Source organism: Lithobates pipiens, unplaced genomic scaffold (assembly GCF_037356315.1).
Source record: "Lithobates pipiens isolate NorthernLeopardFrog02 unplaced genomic scaffold, aLitPip1_a1.2 Scaffold_10, whole genome shotgun sequence".
NCBI lineage: Eukaryota > Metazoa > Chordata > Amphibia > Anura > Ranidae > Lithobates > Lithobates pipiens.
In genome coordinates this window covers 168,391,059-168,411,788 of record NW_027507686.1, presented here as the reverse complement: position 1 = coordinate 168,411,788, position 20,730 = coordinate 168,391,059, and the positions used below count along the sequence as shown (strand labels likewise).

Below are 20,730 nucleotides of genomic sequence, written 5' to 3'. Positions count from 1 at the left end.
AAAACTTTCAAATGGAAAATACATGGATCAGCTAATTTTTCAAGTACTGTGTCACTATCTATCCGCAGACCATGTTCTAGTATACACTTCTCAAGAATGTCCAGCGCAGGATATATATATACAACCTATGCAACCACAGTCAAACGTATCATCCTGCCGGCATAATAAGCGGTCGCATGGGTCCCTGGAGGATACCCATGGACAGAGATAGATGAGAGAAGAAAGTAAGAGAAAGAGGGAGAGAGAGAAAAAAGGGGAAAAGAAAAAAGGGGGGGGGGGAGAGAGGGAGGGTGGGAGATGGCAGGCTCAACCAACATCAGCCAATACCTGGGTTTGGATTACTAGGATCCTCTCGGCGGTGCCACAGTTCCCAAATCAGGTTGTGTGCGTCCAGGCGGTCCTGCATCCTCGCTGTCATCTTCTCCATTGTCTCTACCTCCCTAATCCTAGCATACAGCGCTCCCTCCAGTGGAGGGGTCCGGCGCTTCCAGTTCAATGCCACTAGGCAGCGAGCTGCCGTGAGAGTGTGCCTGACCAGTTTCCCCTGTGGGGCCGGGATTTTCAGGGGCGACAGCCCTAGCAGGAAAAATTTAGGGGTGAGGGGGACATCCCTCTCTAAGAGGTGAGTCAGGAGTTGACGCACTGACTTCCAGTAGGGTACTATCAGTGGACATTCCCAGTATATGTGATACAATGTTCCCCTGTCTCCCAGGCATCTCCAGCAGCGATCCGAGCTTGCCGGATGGATGGCGTGGATTACATCACAGGTCATGTACCAGAAGTACCACCTCCCATTTTATTATGCAAAAGCTAAAGCTCAGGGTATGAGCTGATAGAAGGTGAGGGTCAATAATGGCTGGAGGTATCCAAATTCATTGTGGGTGAGCAGCAAGATTAGATCGAAAGTCAAAGTTCCATGTGTCTTTTTGTAACAGCAGCAGGAAGATGCTTTGTTTAGTGCTGTGTGACAAGAAAGAGACCTTGCAGTCTGACAAGAGACCTTGCAGTGCACTTGTGATACTTCATCCTGCAAATGATGCCAATGCTAAGTCACACAGCATTAACCCCTTAGAGCCCCTTAGAGCCGTAAAGCAGGAAACTAGGAACAATGGCATCCAGCAACCACCAAAACTGAAAGAACTTGCAGTGCCCAGCCAGCCTTCACTAAGTGAATAATCAGAGACAGGGCAAGCACAGAGACAATGTCAGTGGTTCTGTACCCAGAAAGTGCTTTACCAGAATAAGGTCATGAAAGCATCCCATGTGGAATCCAGCAATTTAAGGCCAGCCCCCCCCCCCCCCAATGTCTAGCCCAGTGGGGTCCAGATGTGAACAGTCCAAAAGGCAGGCTGAGGACGATCATGCAGGGTAACTGCTGATCAGATAGGAAACCTCCAGCAGCAATGTAGAGAAGAGTCTCGATTGAAAAATACATTTTAAAGAAAAAGAAATCCTAGCAAACTAGCACACTGGTAGTAGGAGTGGTTATTTTACACTGGCATACACAGTTTATTTAATTTTTCTTATACCAGTGTTGAATCCTCCTATAGGTGGCAGCGTAAGTCTAACATTTCAGGCTTTCTTTGTCTCTCAATGGATAATAAAGAAAATGATGACAAATGTTTGAATGTATCTGGCACTCGCAGGAATGCAGCCATTTTATGATAATGCTTGGTAGGGTTTATGAAAGCATAAAATGTGTTTCTAAAGTGTCTCCTGTATTCTTGAACTGAGAACACACTACTCCTTTTCTGTGGTCATTCCCTCTTAGATTGTATGCTCTAAGGAGCAAGGCCCTCTGTCTGCCCTCATGTTAAAAAGTGCTGCACAAACTGTTGGCGCTATATGAAACCTGTATAATAATAATTAGTTCTCAACTCAGGCGTATGTGAACTAGGATCCAAACCCATGTGTACGAGCCCACCAGGAAGCTGTGGCTGCTACAGGACAATCATCTGTTACATTCTTGTATGGTCACACATACATTATATTACCAAAAGCATTGGGGCACCTGCCTTTAGGCTGGGTTCACACCACCGCCACATCCATCTCACAGCAGGGGTCCAGTGCGTTCTGGTTCACCGTTTCAGGACTGATTTCAGCCCAAATCTTGGGCTTAATTCAGACCTGAAAGAGCAAAAAAACGCACTGGCCCTGCTGCAGAGATATGTGAACTGGCTCCATAGAGTCGGACAAAATCTCCTGCTATTGCAAGTTAGATGCGAAAAAAACACATCCAATTTGCAATAGTGTAACCCAGTCTCACACGCACATGAACTTTAATGGAATCCCAGTCTTAATCCGTAGGGTTCAATATTGAGTTGGCCCACCCTTTGCAGCTATAACAGCTTCAACTCTCCTGGGAAGGTTTAGGAGTGTGTCTATGGGAATGTTTGACCATTCTTCCAGAAGCACATTTGTGAGGTCAGGCAATGATGTTGGACTAGAAGGCCTGGCTCGCAGTTTTTATTCTAATTCATCCCAAAGGTGTTCTATTGTGTTGAGGTCAGGACTCTGTGCAGGTCAGTCAAGTTCCTGCACCCCAAACTCGCTCATCCATGCCTTTATGGACCTTGCTTTGTGCACTGGTCCATATCATTTGGTGGAGGGGGATTATATGTTGGGTTGTATTTCAGGGGTTGGACTTCCAACCCTTAGTTCCAGTGAAGGGAACTCTTAAGGTGTCAGCATACCAAAACATTTTGGACAATTTCATGCTCCCAACTTTGTGGGAACAGTTTGGGGATGGCTCCTTCCTTTCCAACATGACTGTGCACCAGTTCACAAATCAAGGTCCATAAAGACATGGATGAGCATGGGGTGGAGGAACTTGACTGGCCTGCAAAGAGTCCTGATCTCAACCCGATAGAACACATTTGGGATGAACTAGAGCGGAGACTGCGAGCCAGGCCTTCTCATCAACATCAGCGCCTAGCTTCACAAAATAAGCTTCTGAAAGAATGGTCAAACATTCCTCTTGACACACTCGTAAACCTTGTGGACAGCCTTTCCAGAAGAGTTGAAGCTGTTATAGCTGCAAAGGGTGAGCCAACTCATTATTGAACCCTACGGACTAAGACTGGGATGCCATTAAACTTTATGTGCGTGTAAAGGCAGGCATCCCAATACTTTTGGTAATATATAGTGTATATATGTCCCTTGCATACGTGCGGCTACAGGGCGAGGAATGCCCTGTCCGCAGACAATTGGCCCATACAGGCGACAGCATCCTGGCGAGCTCACACATGTGGGTTCGGATCCTAGTCTGAACACCGGACAGCTCATTATTATGCCCAAGGTCACCCTACAGGTACCTCGGGGTTAGATTGCTTGCTAATCTCCCATAGTCTCTTCTGTGTGCAAGGGCAGTTTAAAACTCTTTCTGTCTGGGGCTCAAGGCATACATAACAAATAGGTAACTGGTGGAGAGGTTATACATATGAACGTACAGGAAACCAATCCCAAGACTGTTACCCTGCTCCACGCAGAATGCCCTTAAGAGGCCTTTTTTTTAAACTTCTTGTGACCACAAGCTGCCTTTTACCATTATGAAATGAACAACTGCATCATGGTAGCTCTAATGCTTCTAAAATAAAGCTTCAACATAATAATCCTGTTGCCACAATACAATGTCATGGTTAATTCAACAGTTCATATTACTACTCTCCAATACACACCCGTTTACCAGGAATAATACCTTTATGAAAAAGTGATATGGTGTCAGACTCAATACATAGATAGCTAAGATCCACTCTTCCTTTGTGCTTGGAGACACTGAAGATACGGCCATTTTCTACATCCAGAACTACCTCACCATGCTGACCATCCAGCTTCTTGCTTCCATCACTCTGTCTCATGGTAGACAACAGAAAAAAAAATCAGCAGGCAAAGACACATTAGAGGAGGTCCTGACAGAGAATAAACGCAGGTACAAGACTAAGAAATCAAATAAAACCTTGGATTCCGTCCAAGCTGTGATGCGCCCTCGCAAAATGTTGATAGAAGCAGAAAAAAAACTGAGACCTTCTTGGTTGACTTTCCTAGACTTGGAAATGGCATCCACTGAGTAGAAATGGGAGTCTTCATCCTCTGAATCAGAGTCTGTCAGGTAAGAAATGGGCATTTAGATTAGAAGAATGTTATACATTTTTATTTTGTCTTTTAGCAAAATATGTATAACTGTAAAAAATCAAAACCTATCATACTTTGGTGGTCATACAAAAGGTACATGGAGGGGATACGGTAACAATAGTGCATACAAAGAAATGTTATGCCACTACTTATAACATAATGATCGTATGAGTTGCTACCTCACCGACAACCATCTTCTCGATCTCCTACCGTCCGGCTTCCGCCCACAACATTCCACTGAAACTGCCCTACTAAAACTCACCAACAACCTACTAACTGCTAAAACCAACGGCCAGTATTTCATACTTATACTATTGGACCTTTCTGCTGCCTTTGTCACAGTTGACCACCTGCTTCTCCTCAACAAACTCCACTCCCTTGGCCGCCGTGACTGCTTTTTACTGGTTCTTCTACCTATCTTAACGCACTTTCAGTGTCACATTCAATACCATCGCCTCTGCTCCCCTTCCTCTTTCTGTTGGGGTAGCCCAAGGCTCTGTCCTTGGTCCCTCCTATTCTCTCTATACCCTCTTCCCTGGGCCAGCTGATAACCTCTCATAGCTTCCAATACCACCTTTATGCTGACAACACCCAGATCTATCCCTCCACTCCTCAACTCACCCCCTCAATCACCTCATGCATCAAAAACTTACTGAGTGAAATATCAGTATGGATGTAAAACCACTTCCTCAAACTCAATCTTTCTAAAATGGAGCTTGTAATATTTCCTCCTCCCTAATCTCCTCCCCAAGACTTTACCATTAAGATCAACAGCACAACCATTGGTCCCTCCACACATGCCAGGGTGCTGGGTGTAATCCTAGACTATGACTTCTCCTTCAGCTCCCACACCCAATCACTGTCTACATCTTGCTACCTTAACCTCCCCAACATTTCCAGAATTCGCCCCTTCCTGACTAACGACACCACAAAACAACCAATTCCATCCTTGGTTATTTCCCGCCTCAACTACAGCAACGCTCTTCTCACCGGCCTACCCTTACACAGGCTATCTCCCTTTCAGTCTATTATGAATTCTGCTGCTAGACTCCTACACCTTACTAACCGATCAGTGACAGCTGCTCCTCTCTGCCAATTCCTTCACTGGCTTCCACTACCCCACTGTATAAAATTCAAAATGCTAAACACAACTGAAGCTTGAAGCTGAAGCTCACTACCCCAGTATGTCGAGTCAGCCCCTACCCTGTCCATCTTTAGGCGATTCCTGAAAACGAAATTTATTCAGAGAATAATAAAAAAAAAAGTTCCAGGCGCTGATGAATGAACAACACCCAATGGTGTGGTATGGCGCCAGCTAAACCGCACTGCTGTCCAGTAGCATGGGATCAAAATGCTGATAAACTGGAAATGGAAGTGACCGACAGCGCTCAGAGGCTGGACTGAGAAAAGATTACTGACAGGTGCAATAACCCACAAATACTTTCAAATAGGCTTGCTGGCAGTTTATTCAAATAGATGAAAATAGGTTCATCTAGATTTATTCATTAAGAGAAGCCTATCCCACAGCCACCCAAGAAGTGTACCAGAGTCATCTCCATAAGATCATCCCCCACAGCAGCTATCACCTTTTTTATCACCTCCCCCTCCCTTTAAATTGTAAGCAAGGCCCTTCTGCCCCTTTTTATTGAACTGTATTGTAATTGTACTATCCCAACCCCCCCCCCCCCCCGCCCCCCCCCACAAGCGCTGCACAAACTGTTGGTGCTATACAAATCCTAAATAATAATAATAAAATCAAATAAAAATAGAAATGAACTTTTGTCCCTGCCAAATTCTCCCTTAAAAAAAAATGGTCAACAGACTCTGCCATGCTTGAAAGGACATATTTTGAATAAAGAGATGGTAGACCAGTGGTCAAATGACCCTAGACCAGTGATGGCGAACCTTGGCACCTCAGATGTTTTGAAACTATTTCCCATGATGCTCAACTACATTGCAGAGTGCATGAGCATCGTGGTAAATGTAGTTTCAAAACATCTGGGGTGCCAAGGTTCGCCATCACTGCCCTAGACTAAAGGTATGAAAGTAAAAGGAAGAAGCCAAGGGTGGCCAAAGGCAAAAGGTAGGGAAATAGTGGGAGGGGGGAAAAAAAGGAAGGAGGGGAGAGAGGACAGGGAAAGGGACTGGTGCAGAAGGGGATTGGGTGGTAGGATAAGGAGCAAATGGGGGATGTTTTGAACTTTAGGTGGCCATATTACACAGGAAGACCACAAACTCACCCAGTCTAAAAGCAGATTTGCACATGCGAAATGTGTCTGGCTGATACCCAGATCTGGAAAGTGTCTCATTAGCAAACAAGGAATCAGTCATGGGCACATCAAACAAGGTCATAGGTTCCCACATCAGAAGATCATTGCACAGCCTGAGCATAAAAACAGTAGTTATTTTAATAAAGGAAGAAGCACAGTATGTACAGAATCCATAAACCTAAAATTAAAGCGATTGTAAAGGCCGAAGGTTTTTTATCTTAATGCATACTATGCATTAAGATAAACAACCCTCTGTGTGCAGCAGACCCCCTCAGCCCCCCTAATACTGCCTTGAGGTTCCGCTCTTTCCAGCGATGTTGCATGAGTGTCTCAGCTGCCCGGGACACTCCTCCTCAATGGCTGAGACACAGCAGTGCCACCATTAGCTCCCGCTGCTGTCAAATTTAAAATGAGTCAGCCAATCAGGAGAGAAAGGGGGCAGGGCCGGGACACGGTTCCATATCAGAATGGACACTCGGAGCTGTGACTTGGCTTAGGTGCCCATCAGCAAGCTGCTTGCTGTGGGGGCACTCAACAAGAGGGAGGGGCCATAAGCACCAAAGAGGGACCTGAGAAGAGGAGGATCTGGGCTGCTCTGTGCAAATACACTGCACAAAGTAGGTGAGTATAACATTTTTGTTATTTTTAAAAGCAAAAAAAAAAACAAGACTTACAATTAAGGATGAGCTCAGGCATGTTCGCAACTAGCATGTGAAGAGTCTGCCAGGAAGTCAGCACTGCACAGTGCTAATCACAGGCAGTGAGACATTTTCCCAATGTGCGGCTGCCGAGATTGAGGAATGTCACTGCCTGTGATTAGCGCTATACAGTGCCGACTTCCTGGCGGGCTCTGCACATACTAGTTGCAAACACGCAGTTCATCCTTACTTACAATCACTTTAAGGTAAGACTATAGATTCGGTACCTGTTGTATAGGTTTTCATACACATCTTTGCTGGGAAGGAATATGTGAGCACGGGGAAGAGTCACCTCAAGTGTATATTGGGAGGATGCTAGTGTCACTTGCTGGAAGTCTGCCATCTCCTCTGGATCAGCAGGGATTACCATCTGAAAGTCAGAAGCCATATGTGGTACAAATGAAGATGAAAGCAAGAAGACAAGATGAAAAAAAAGAGAGAGAGAGTGAAAGAAGCAGAAAGAGAAATTTCACCAGTTCATTTTGAGCAAAAATGCATTTCTTGGTTCGGGCTTACCTCTTCCGTTTCAAACATTGTCCGCTTAGAGGAGAAAGGGGAGGGCTCGGGCTGTTTTAATTCACAAGGACTTTCCACAGATGAAAGATCAAGGTCATCAACCTTGTCCTGGCCTAAGTCCCATGGACAGCTTTTGGTTTCAGGACGTATAGTGACTAAGATGCTAAAAAGTAAACAGGTTTTTGTGAGCTATTGCTGTATTGACAAAATGAGAACACAGAACGAGACAAGATAAGAAAAATGAGGGTGAATAAAAAAAAAAAAATTATACAAAGATAACCGCTTTTCTTAGTGTGCACTCAATCACAGTAGACATCCATTGACATGCCACAGCAGTCACAAAAAATAGGTAGTTAAAAAAAAAATAATTAAGATGCAGCAGAGGCCTCTGTTTTGGTAAACCCTGTACTAAACTAGGATTCAGATGAAAAGTAAAACCTATAGAACTTGCTAAAAGCATGACTGAATGTCCAGAGATTGCATATGCAAAATGTAGAAGTACTTTTTGACTGACTGCAAATTAGGCCAAGACTACAAACGGGCAGTGTTCTTGGAGACCACTATACTACAAAGAGAGCATCAGACCTGAGAAGGGAAAAGCTTTTTGGTAGCCTTCAGATCTCTGGCCAAATCCAACTTGTGGAGCTCCAACTCCAGAGGTGCAACCAAGCTTAGTCAAACTTTGACAGACATGACCCCCCTTTAACCTTTTCACAGCCCGAGCTGGTTTTGTGGTTTTTTTTGCACACGTTTAAAAAAATCATTTTAGGCCCGAATATTCTTCAAAACCCCCAAGCATTATAGATTTTTCGAATGCAGACACACTGTAGAGGAAAATAGTGCTAGTTTTTTATGTCACACAGTATTTTCACAATGGTTTATCAAGCACAACATTTCAGTAAAAAGGGGAACACAAATGCAAAAGGGGGACACATTTTTTGGTAACATCTAAAAGATGAGGTTGTGCAGGTAAATAGATACCAAACATGTGAAGCTTTGTATTTCTCTGCACCAATAGTGATGATGAACTTCACTACCCTATATTTTCCATAAGCAAGGCTTTAAAAGCCCCTACAGATCATTAGTTTAGAGTTAACCACGAGTCCAGTTACAGGTTGGGGGTGGTTGCCATTTGTTTGTACTGTTGGTGAACTGGTGAGGGGACAAACTGGGTACTTTGGCTACCATTGTGCTATTGCTGGATTCCAATGCGTACCTATACCTTTAAGAAGAGGTTGGGCTCCCTCCAGGCATACCAGCCCTTAATCGATCCATTATTATACATATACTCCAACTTTGGACACTTTCAAAATGTAGAGAGTTAGGAATGCAGTACACTAGGGTGACGTGAGGTGGCCCTGCAGCTTACCCACATATTTTTAAATATGAGCAAACTAAACCCCTGGTTTTAACATGAACTGTTAGACAGGAAAACCCAGTTTGTTGCAGGCTGGCTGGTAAGTGAGCTGCAAATGTTACTTTGTTGTTTTTTGACATGCGTCGCCCTTCCATGTGCTCCTTGCTGCAAAGGCCAGTGATAGGCTGGGTGGTTTCCATTTGTTTGTACTATTGGTTAATTGGTGAATGGTTGCACGGGATACCTTCACTGCCACTGTGCAGTTGCTGGGTGTCCAGTGCATTCCTATACTTTTATGAATGGGTGGGCTCCCTCCAGCCATACTTGCCCTTGATCTATCCATTATTATATATGTGCTCCAACTTTGGAGACTCTCAAAATTCATAGCGTTAGGACTGCAGAACACAGGGGTGTCGTGAAGTAGCCCTGCAACTTACGCATATTTTGTAAATGTGTTCCATGTGCTCCTTGCATAGGCCAGTTATAGGTTGGGGTGGTTGCCCTTTGTTTTTCATTGTGAATAATGGGCCTTAAATGTTTGCTTCCATAAATGGCATGCGCCGCGATATGCATGTGTATCGCAAGGGACGTGTTCATATGTAGGCTCGCCCAATAGTTTTACGGGGAGGTTTTAAATGCTTTCAATAACGTTTTATTTATATCACATACAAGATAAAAACATCCCCTATAAAACATTTTTTTAGATCACATATGGGACAAAAAGTCCTCTGTATGACATATTTTAAGACAAGTTCTCTTTAATGAGAAATCAGGTATCTTTTAGACCTTTGATGTCTCACCCGCCCTCCACTGAAGCTAATAGAGGGCACATCGTGACCCATTATCTTCCTTCCTGGCCCAAAGTGACAACAGAATTTGGGAATGTTTTTCCACAATGCTTTCAGCTTCATTATAGTTAGGAGAAATCTGTGGATCTTCACTGGTCTCCCTCTCCTCCACCCATGCAGGTCTTAGGCCCACAGGTGGGACAGCAGATCTGGTTAAGCATGGGGGTTAGAGAATAGCCTACACTCCAGGGATCACAGGAAAAACAATCAGCTGTCTGTCTGTATAGCTGCCGGATCACTTTCATTAGAAAGCCGACAGCTTGTGGAGAGCGTGTGTAAACCCCCCCGCAACCACAAGACTTATATCGCTAAAAGGGCTAGAAGAAAAATCTAAAATAGATGGAATAATGGGTAAAAATATAGAGTAGGTGGAAAGTATGAAGAAACAAAGCCCATGGAGGTAAAAATGAGGGGGCAGAAAGCCCTCTTTTGGTGGTACCAAGAGGTGGCAGTAAAGTTCCAGTTAGAGCAGAACAACAGTTAAGATTAGGAAAAGAATTCAGAGAATATCATCATATTTTGTTCTTCCGATTTCAAGTTGCCTGGTCCTAAACTGCTTTTCAATGCTCAGGAATGAGTAAGCCTCCAACAGAAAACCCTCACCAATACCAGCATTACCTATTTTGAAGGCTTCAAGGCATATCCACCTTTTCCCGTTTCATGTCAAAGGATACAGAGAAAGGGGTGAAAAGGTTGTTGCCTTTGAGTATGCTGGTAAGATGACAAAGGCTCCATCAATCTCGTTAGACAATTGGTATGTTTGTTTGAGACCCTAGTGACCTAGTGATTAAGTAGTTAGAAGGACATTTCCCGTGGTTTGTGGATAGCCAATTCCTTGCTATTTTTTAAATAAGCATCTATAATTGATTTAACTCATTGAATTAAAAAAAAAAAAAAAAAAAAAAAAACAACATGACCCCCTCTACCTTTTTATCTTGTTTATCAGCACATTGCTGGATATTTTACTGATTTCCCTTGGTCCTAGTTTCCCCTGGGCAATGGCTGGGGTGGGCTACCAGAACATCTGCTCTTTTTCTACTTCTACTCTAGGTTAATAAAAGCCATCATTTGACAGAAGAGGTTTGTCCATATGCTGATTGGCCTATTGTGTTTGTTTTGATATGTTAATGGCACTTGTTAATGTGCCACTCCCTGCGTGGAAGCGTTCCTAATTGATGATGGCTGTTATGTTTCATGTGATGGATATTATGATGCTCGATTTAATAAAATATTTGAATCCGAAAAATGAAACCCTCCCACGCTGACTCGGTGATTCTCCTTGGTAAAATATCTTAGAAATATGGAGGACCTCAGTCATTCTGCGTAATACTGAAGATACCTGGAGGCCCTTCAAAAAAAGACGCATATCTGAACTAATTCTCCCCACTACAGTGAGTCCAACCCCATTCCGGCTCTCTTTCTTTTCTCGGGAGAGGGTACCTGCCCCGTCTTACTGCCCTCTGGCTCTTTCCCTACTGTTCACCGCTCAGTCCTCTTCACACATCTCTTGTCTGTTATTGCCAATTATATCCTGATGCTCTACACCCTGTTTGCTCTTACCCGGACTTATAATTTTGGCCCCATAGTTTCCTTTGTGGACTTTGTCATAACAGGAACTGTAAACATTTTGGTTTACTTTAGTGTCTGCCCTAATGTACTCACTACGTTGGTACCCGTCTTTGTACCCTTCACTGCTGCTCTGGTCATCTTCCTGTAGGTAAAAGTTCACAAGTGGAGTTTAATTCCACTTTAAAGGGGAAAAAAATCTCAAGCTGCAGATTTTTATATATTTTGTCACCTTTGAAAATGACTATTACCCATTACAAATTTTTCAACATTATCACATTTCCCAGATGTTCAACTTTAATTTGCGGATAAGTTCATTTGTGTCTTGCATGCTTAAAAATCTGCTCATTTGCCTAATATCTGGAAAATATACAAACTAGCTTGAGCCATCTTGCATACTTGAGACATTTTCATCTAGGCACGTCTGCATATTTACAGGGGAGAAGAATTGCTTAAGTGTCAAATTTTCTATAAGCAAAACATTCTCAAGTGCGTGGTTTTTCCTAAACGGCAAAAAACAATATTTTTCTGTGTGCTAGGAAATAACATCACCTTATTGGAAAGAGAAGTCGAAAATATGTCTAGTAGTGTGGTGATCTTAGTGAAAATGAGCATCTCTCTCATAGCCGTTGCAAAAATGCAATGACAAAATCAGAATTTATACACGCATAGATACATCCACAACTAACCTGGGAAAGACAAATTTCTTTCCAGTGGCTTTGGCCATGGGGTCTAATCCTTTACTGATCTTTATACAAGGAACACGCAGATCTTCCCCATCAGTATACACACCTGAAAAAAATAAAATAGGACAAATTTGTATGCAATTTGAGATTATCATGTTATACTTCTCACATCATATGCATCAATGGCAAAGACCTGTGGAACTTTTAGAGGTATTAAAGCAAAAAACAAAAAGGTAATATATCCCAGTTTACCAATCATTCAATGTGGTGGCTGCATTTCCTTTTAATAGTGCCCCTATGCTAGAAAGAACACAGGGGCCACATTTGGACAGAAGCACTGTTAGCGTTAATACTAGCAGATTTAAATATATCAAAATAGCAAAGCCAAACTCCAGCTCACACTTCATAAGCAGTCACAGCAATCATTTTCCTGTTATAAAGGTTAAAGGGGGAATAAAGGTTTTAGATAAATACAACTGATCATTGTATGTACTCCTGCCAGTTTTGAACAGTTTGACTCATCCCTATAGCTGATACTGTACATCTACAAGAGAGCTTGTTCTTTTGAAAAAAAAACTGCACATTTACTGGCCAGATGGAAATAGAAAAAAGAAAGCCGAAAGAAGAAAAGTAATGTATCCATCACAAAGAAAAATTAGTAAGTTGCAATATAGTAAATGTTTGCTTTTGGGTTTAATACCACTTTAAATATGCACTCCCTTGCTGGCCTGACTAAGGCTACGTGTACACATAGCCTACTTTGAGCGCTATTTTGCCACATTTTGCAGCTGGCGGTCAAAACTTTCCTATTCTGAATGTGATTCTTCCATTTTCAGGAGAGGGAGGTTGAAGCATCCCTAACAGCTCCTAAACTCTGGTAAAAGCTTATGTGTACATTTTTATTATTATTATTATTATTAACAATTTATATAGTGCCAACAGTTTACGCAGCGCTTTACAATGTAGAAGGAGGACAGCACAATTACAGTACCGTTCAATACAGAAGGGGCCCTACTCATAGAGCTTACATTCTAAAGAGGGGCTGGTTGTACATAAAGAAATAGATGCAGGGAATGATTTGATGGGGTTGTTAGGTGGATGTGGGATAGGTTTCCCTGAATAAGTGAGTTTTCAGGGATCTCCTAAAGGTGGACAGGTTAGGGGCTGATCAGATATAGCAGGGCAGAGAATTCCAGAGGATGGGAGAGGCTCTGGAGAAGTCCCGAAGATGAGCCTGAGAGGAGGTAACAAGGGAGCTAGAGGGAAGGAGGTTCTGGGAGAAGCGGAGGGGACGATGTGAATGGCCTTGTGTGTTGCGTTTAGAATTTTGAATTTTATACACTGGGGTAGTGGAAGCCAGTGAAAGGATTGGCAGAGTGGAGCAGCAGTCATGGATCGTTTAGTGAGTATTAGTCTAGCAGCAGCATTCATAATAGACTGAAGGGGGGGGGGGGGGGGGGGCCTGTGTAAGGGTAGGCCATTAAGGAGAGAGGACAGAGTTGCAGTAGTCAAGGTGGGAAATAATCAAGGAGTGAATAAGTTGCTTTGTGGTGTCAGGAAGTTTCAAATTCTGGAGATATTGTGGAGCCAAGGCGGCAGGATTTAGCCAGTGATTGGATACGGGGGCTGAAGGAGAGGTCAGAGTCAATTACACCCAGCACCCTGGCATGTGTGGAGGGACCAGTGGTTGTGCTGTTGATCTTATTGGTCATGGGGGGGGGGGGGGGACCAGGAAGGAGGAAATATTACAAGCTCAGTTTTAGAAAGACTGAGTTTGAGAAAGCGGTGTGAGATCCATACCGAGATGTCATTCAGTAAGTTTGAGATCCAAGAGATCGAGGGGGTGAGTTGAGGAGTAGAGATATAGATCTGGGTGTCTTCGGCGTAGAGGTGGTATTCGAAGCCATGGGAGTTTATTAACTGGCCCAGGGAAGTGGAATAGAGCGAGAATAGGAGGGGCCCAAGGACAGAGCCTTGGGGTACCCCAAGAGAGAGAGGAAGATTGAGTTGTAAGTGACACTGAAAGTGCGCTGAAATAGGTAGGAGGCGAACCAGGATAAAGCAGAATCACAGAGGCCAAGGGAGTGTAGTTTGCTGAGTAGGAACAGGTGATCAACTGTGTCGAAGGCAGCAGAGAGGTCTACACAGTTGATTTTAGGAGCTTTGGCACAAAAAACAAAAACAAAAAAAAACCACCACCAAAGGGTCCTAAATTCAAGTTTAGAAGATGTAGTGTAAATTAAGTCTTAGGCTCCCTGTACACTAGAAGCTCCTAAACTTTAGTTTAGGAGCTTTTGGCGTTTCTTTTGCCAAAGCTCCTAAACTCAACTCCACAAAAGCAGATAGGCTTTTAGGATAGTTTAGGAGCTGTCGTGGATAGGGGAGGTTCCTATCCTGAACGCAATTCTTCTATGTTCAGGATAGGAATGTTTTGACCACCAGCCGCAAAATTGCAGTAAAATCAAGGCACGCTTTTGCCACGTTTTGCATTTTCCCACAGCCAGCAGTCAAAGTAGTTCAAGTGTACATGAAGCCTATGTACACTGCTGCTGGTAAACGGATGTTTAGGAGCAGTTGGGCATTTTTTTCAGCTGCCAATGAATTCTCCTCTATGTTATCTTATCAATACATGGACACAGGGTCGTTTATAATCATTTCTAGGCAGTTGAGTTTAGAACCATTTTTTGGAAAGCAAAAAAATGCATTCAATGGCATTTGAACCGCCTGTAACAGCTTGTAATCGCATGTAAACGTGTTAACTATCTGTGAAGTTAAATCGTTCAGGGGAGGTTTTAAAATGTCCCGTGTACATTAACCCTTATAGTATATTAACAGGCAGTTAGCGCAATTCAATGCAAGCAACTCTGATCACCAGACTCTGCTGGCCTGCTATGCTCTATGCCATTACCAAAGTTTACTAGAGGATGAACACAGTTTAAAAAAAAGAGAGAAAGGCGCAAGGTAGCCATATAGTGTAGTATGTTTGTTTAGATAAAAGCAAAAAATATGCACTTACAAGTGTACAAGGTTTAGGGCATCTCGCTGAGTGGCACAGTCCAGACCATTGGTGGAATGATTGGCAGAGTTAGATAGGATGGAAGAAACTCCTCTGCTGCAGGAAACCACTAGAGATGGCAGAAAGCCGAAAGCTACTGGAGCTTGAATCATGTGCAGGTAATGCATTTCTCAATTGTTTCAAGTCTTCCCTCCTTGATATTGACTCAATTTGGCCAGTCTGGATAGGAGCTCCTGTTTCGGCTCTCGATCTGTATATTTAATAAAGTAACTTACTACACTATATGGCTACTTGATGCCACTCTCTCTTTGTTTACACTTCTGCAGATACCAGTTTCCCAAGCCTGAATCTGTGGAAACAGGCTTGATTTAGCCATTTACAGTGATTTGGGACTAGTTCTAAAGCAAACTAAACCTCCGGGATTTGTTTCAATGCTTGACACTATTGTTGCAGTTTTTATTTTGATTCATTTTTGTTACATTGTTTCTGTTGAGAATTCTAATCGGATATAACACCTTCCCACAGAACATTTTATTTGTTAATTTCTTTCCAGCTCACAGATTCTATTCCCTGAGCCATTTCTTTTGACATTTCTTGAAGGTGTATGCCAGGGGTAGGCAACCTTTTGAGAACAGTGTGCCGAAAAATGTTTTCAAAAGAAATTGAGTGTGCCGATTTTATAACAAAAAATGTCTTCATACTCTCAATCACGAAAAGGAGCAACTCTCACACCTCAGATCAGCCCCAATCCATGCATCTTCACACCTCAGATGATTGTAACCCCCCTGCACATCTGCCCCACCTCTGTACCACCCTGCTCTTCTGTCCCATCACTGTGATCCCCTGCTCATCTGCCTCACCAATGTTCCCGCTTTCTCATCTGCCCCACTGTACCTCCCTGCACATCTGCTCCACTGTCATATCCCCATGCTCTTCTGTCTCACCACTGAACCAACTTCTCATCTTTTATAACACTGAACTTATCTGCTCATCTGCCCTACCACTCTACCTCCTGCACATCTGTCCCACCTCTGTTCCCCCTGCTCTACAGCCCCACCACTGTAACCCCCTGCTCATGTGGTTCCACCGATATACCTCCTTTCTCCTCTGTCTCACCTCTGTATCCCCCAGCTCATCTGTTCCACCAATGTACCTCGTTTCTCCTCTGCCCCACCTCTGTACCCCCTGCTCTTTTGCCCAGCAACGGTAACCTCCGGCTCACGTGTTCCACCGATTTACCTCCTTTCACATCTGTCCCACCGCTGTACCCCCCTGCTGCCCCAACAGTGTGACCCACTTCTCATTTGGCCCTCCACTGAACCCCCCCACTCCCCACTCAACTGTCCCACCACTGAACCCCCGTCCCACCCCTCTGCAAAAATTACGGATGTGGCACGGACGACCACTGATGTGGCACGGGCGGGGCCCGGTGTGGCACGGGCGGGGCCCGGGGTGGCACGGGCGGGGCCTCGTGTGGCACGGATGAGCCATGGATGGAGATGGATGAGCATGGATGGGCATTAATAGGGATGGATGAGCATGGATGAACGTGAATGTGGATGGATGAGCCAGGGATGGAGCATGGATGAGCATGAATGTGGATGTATGAGCCAGAGGTGGATGAGCACAGATCAGCTATGTGGGCACACGGCACTGCTGCATTGGCTCCCTCCTCTCCTTACACACTGTTCCGATCGGTGTGTGGAGTCGAACCAGGCATGCTCCAGTTTGTATACAAGGGATCACTCCATCACTGGACAGTGTGATCACGTGGTAAAGGGGCCTTTACCCCGGATCCATGACACATCGGGTCTGGGAGACCTGACTGTCACAGACATTCCAGAGGGCGCAATTCTGGGAGGACGTTATAGTACGCCGTTTCAGATTTATCCGACCACGCTGTAACCTTTTTTTGGTATGGTCTGATCGGCAATCGGTTAACCTTGGGGCTGTGACAGAGATTAGTTATTATTGATCTTCCACTTTATGGGATGACGTATGAAGTTCATAGTGTCCCCAAAAAACAAATGAAGGTTTGGGAAGATTCTACTGCAACTCTGGAGGGTGAATCAGTCGTCTGAAGAATCCCTGGGAAGAGTGGAACAGGGGTGAAAAGGACCCCTTGTTGGGGTAATTACACCTGTATGTTTTTCTTTTTGTTGGTTTATCTCCATTTCTTATGGGTTAAAACTTTAAAAATGTTTGCTAGACTGGGAGGTATATTTCTGTCATAATCATATTTTGTGTTTTGCTGATGTCTGCTCATATTAGTATTGAGTACGCATCTCTGAATGAAAAATTTTCTCATGTATTCTGATTATATGGACATGGCTATGTATTGGAACTTGTATATTTTGTACCTTCCTTTTTCTTTTTTTGAAAACAAGTCCTTACCATGTAAGTCACTGAAAGTAATTTCGATTTTGCTGGGCTCCTCTGTACTACTTCTACGGTGTGTTTTAATTTCCAGATCAGTCACTTCCATCTCAAGGCGTTCTTTCCTCATTGCCTTTTCTTTCCAAGGACGACGTTCAGAGACCGGCCTCAAGTCAGGTACTGGGAACTGAAGATGTATATGTGCTTTGGAAGCCATCACATGGATCTCCATGTCCTCTTCAGGAGTTGGGTTGCTATCACTCTGAGAAAACAAGCATGAGAAAGGGACGGATGATGAAGACAGATGATGTAACCCAGTTTAGGAGGTTGAGGAGAACATACGCTCAGTCAACCATCCTTTTATTTTTCTTTAAATCAGATACTGATGCCAGCTTGTGAAATATAACAAATTTCTAGAGCAGCCCCTAGAGATCTGCTACAGTTTCTCTAAAAAGCTGGAAGCAAGTTCCCTCCTTCAAAATTGCTGTTTGGTCACAGTAACATTACTTTCCTGGGCCACTGTATTCCTGAAGAAGCACCTGTCAAGATCAAAAGAAAAGGCACCATCAGTTTGATGCAACCCTACATCAATAGCAGGCGCTTCTTCACAAAAGTGATCACAGCTTGCCGTTCCGTATAGAACGGCTAGCCTCCAGAGCAATCACCTCCCCACCTCGTTCAATCAGAGAATGCTTTGCATTATTTGCAAAAACGCAAAGCATCCTCCGAATGGTGTCCATGCTGAGCTGCTGACCTCTAAGTCCAGAATGCAATAGGGCAGCCACTCGGCACTGTGCCCAGAAGCCAGCGCAGATCACTTGAGTAGCGCTGTCTGCTACACTGATTTCCAGCTTCCAAAGAGACCCCACAGGTAAGGTATATGCATAGTTGCATTAGTCCAAGCTGAACCAACGAAACTATGTAAAAAAAATGCCAGAAGTCGGCTTTAACCACTTGTCTAGCAGGGAATTGTTTTTAATTTCTTTGCACACGTCAAAATATGCATTTTTAAAGAAGCCTAGATTTGAATCCTATCAAACAAATATTTTCAGGAAGAAATATAGTAATGAATTTGAGAGGGCCTCTCCAAACAAAAAAAATATATATAACGGAAAACCATTAAAAATAGTACCATCATCCAAAAATGTGTTAAAGATAAGGGGGGGGGGGAGCCTGGTCCCCAGCCAGGTGCGCACCAAAAGGGCTAGGGGGCAAATGGACTATCTCGGTACAGTACACTAAAGATCAACTTAACACTGTATATTTTTTTTACGTATGTGATTAAATGCATTGTTTTTTGATCATGTGCTAATTATATTGCAGATACTTTTCCTGATAAAGGGGCCTAATCCGTAAAACTACTAGAAAGAAACATCGTCCGTGATCAACTATCCCATTGTGATTTTCTTCAATCACGTCGTGATACACATGGAACATCACCACTTTTTAATCATTATTGATCTTTTGTCATGTATTGTATAATAATAAACTTTTGTATATCTTTTTACATGATTGGCGTCATACCAAAGTTGATCTTTAGTGTACTGTACTGAGATAGTCCATTTGCCCCCTAGCCATTTTGGTGGACACTTGGCTTGGCTGGGGCCCTTATCGTTAAGAAATATAGTAAAATGAATTTTAATGCAAACAAACACAATATTATACCCAGGTTTTTGGTAAAGTATAAAAATTGGATGTGTCAACCAAATAGATACCTTAAAACGCCACATGCCCATAAAATCCCAAATAATACTATAGAACCCAAAATACTCCATTAGGCAGACCTTTAACATTATTTACAGGTTATCAGGTTCATATTCCTGATATCAACCTGCTGTGCCATGTACTTGTATGAAAAAGCAATTTGTATTGCTTCCTTTGTGTGAAATCCCTGGTGTTCCTGTCATCCTGCTTTGGTATTAAAAACTGACCACACTTAGCAGGAGATCACAACATGGTCTGTTCTCTAACTATGCTGGGAACTCAGCCTGCTCTTGTCCTAACACCCCCCTCCGCACAGCCTGTCACTGGGAAGTTCAGTGTCCTGCTGTTTCTCTTCCCCCCCCAGCTTTTATGCAGTCGAGAACAAATGTGATCATTTATGAAAAAAGGGAAAAAAGGTATTTATGTTTTTTTTTTTAATCTGTACAAAAATGTTTTGCCTCTTATTACTAGTTTAAACTAAATGGCTTGTTTTACAAGTTAATAGTTTACAATCACTTGTCGTCCAGGCTTTTTCTGGCCCTTTCAGTTTACAAGTTTGAATCTATATTTTTTGCTAGAAAATTGCTTATAACCTCCAAACATTATACTTTTTTTTAGCAGAGACCCAAGAGAAAAAAATTGCGATTGCTCCAATTTTTTATGTCATTAGGTATTTGCACAGCGATTTTGCAAACGCAATTTTTTGGGGAAAGAAAACATTTTAACAACTTGCCGACTGGCTCATGCCGATATACATCGGCAGAATGGCTCGCCGGCATACCTGTACGTCAGTCCATAAGAGCAGGATAGCAGGCGCATGCCGCGGGAGCGTGCCCGCGTTTGTAGTGAGGAGGCGCAGAACGGGGAATTTCCCTAACATGTCAAGCTTTAAAATTGTGCACACTCATGGAATGGCGACAAACTACGGTACTTTTGGAAAAATTTTCATAGGTGACATTTTAAATGCCTTTATTTATATTATTTATTTGACTTTTTATATTTTTACACTGTCCTTTTAATTTTATAATTTTTTTTGGTCACTTTTATTCCTATTACAAGGAATATAAACATCCCTTGTAATAGAAATAAGGATGACAGGTCCTCTTTATGGAGAGATCCGGGTTAAAAAAAAAGAAAGAAATTGTTTCACAGTTCCCATAGCCTTGTATTTTGCATTCTGAGGAAAACATCTAAAAGTTTTTGAAGTTGTCAACATTTTCAGTTAGTGCCACTGCCTGGCAAAGAGAGTTCCACATTTTTTCCCCTTTCTGCAATCTAAGGTTAAATCTCCTTTCCTGTAGCCTCAACCTGTGGGTGGAGAGGAGACCTGTAAGTGTTACTCATTTGCAGAAAAATCAGATCTACTGCCTTGCCCGACAGGGTTGTGATGTGGAGTTCTCTAAATCTCAGAACTGGCAAAAATACAATTTCTTTGGCAGGTAAAACAGCTCTCAAATGTATTTTACCTGTGTATTTGGCTGACTGCCTGCAGTTTAGCTTTAAAGACAGACAAAAATGTAAAGAAAACTGTGCCCAAATGTGTAAACAGTTTTCTGAGTATG

The 20,730-nt window shown here is 43.1% G+C and overlaps 1 protein-coding gene across 1 annotated transcript in view; it reads right to left on the bottom strand.

Moving 5' to 3' along the window:
• Nucleotides 1-20,730, bottom strand: part of ATG2A (autophagy related 2A) — a 209,251-nt gene that overhangs the window by 119,681 nt on the left and 68,840 nt on the right. The window contains exons 15-21 of the mRNA XM_077459540.1: nt 17,483-17,726; nt 12,076-12,178; nt 7,616-7,778; nt 7,327-7,469; nt 6,372-6,514; nt 3,956-4,101; nt 3,698-3,848 (exon numbers count right to left, since the gene is read on the bottom strand). Coding sequence (XP_077315666.1) covers nt 3,698-3,848; nt 3,956-4,101; nt 6,372-6,514; nt 7,327-7,469; nt 7,616-7,778; nt 12,076-12,178; nt 17,483-17,726 — 1,093 coding nt within the window. The remainder of the gene's footprint in view (nt 1-3,697; nt 3,849-3,955; nt 4,102-6,371; nt 6,515-7,326; nt 7,470-7,615; nt 7,779-12,075; nt 12,179-17,482; nt 17,727-20,730) is intronic.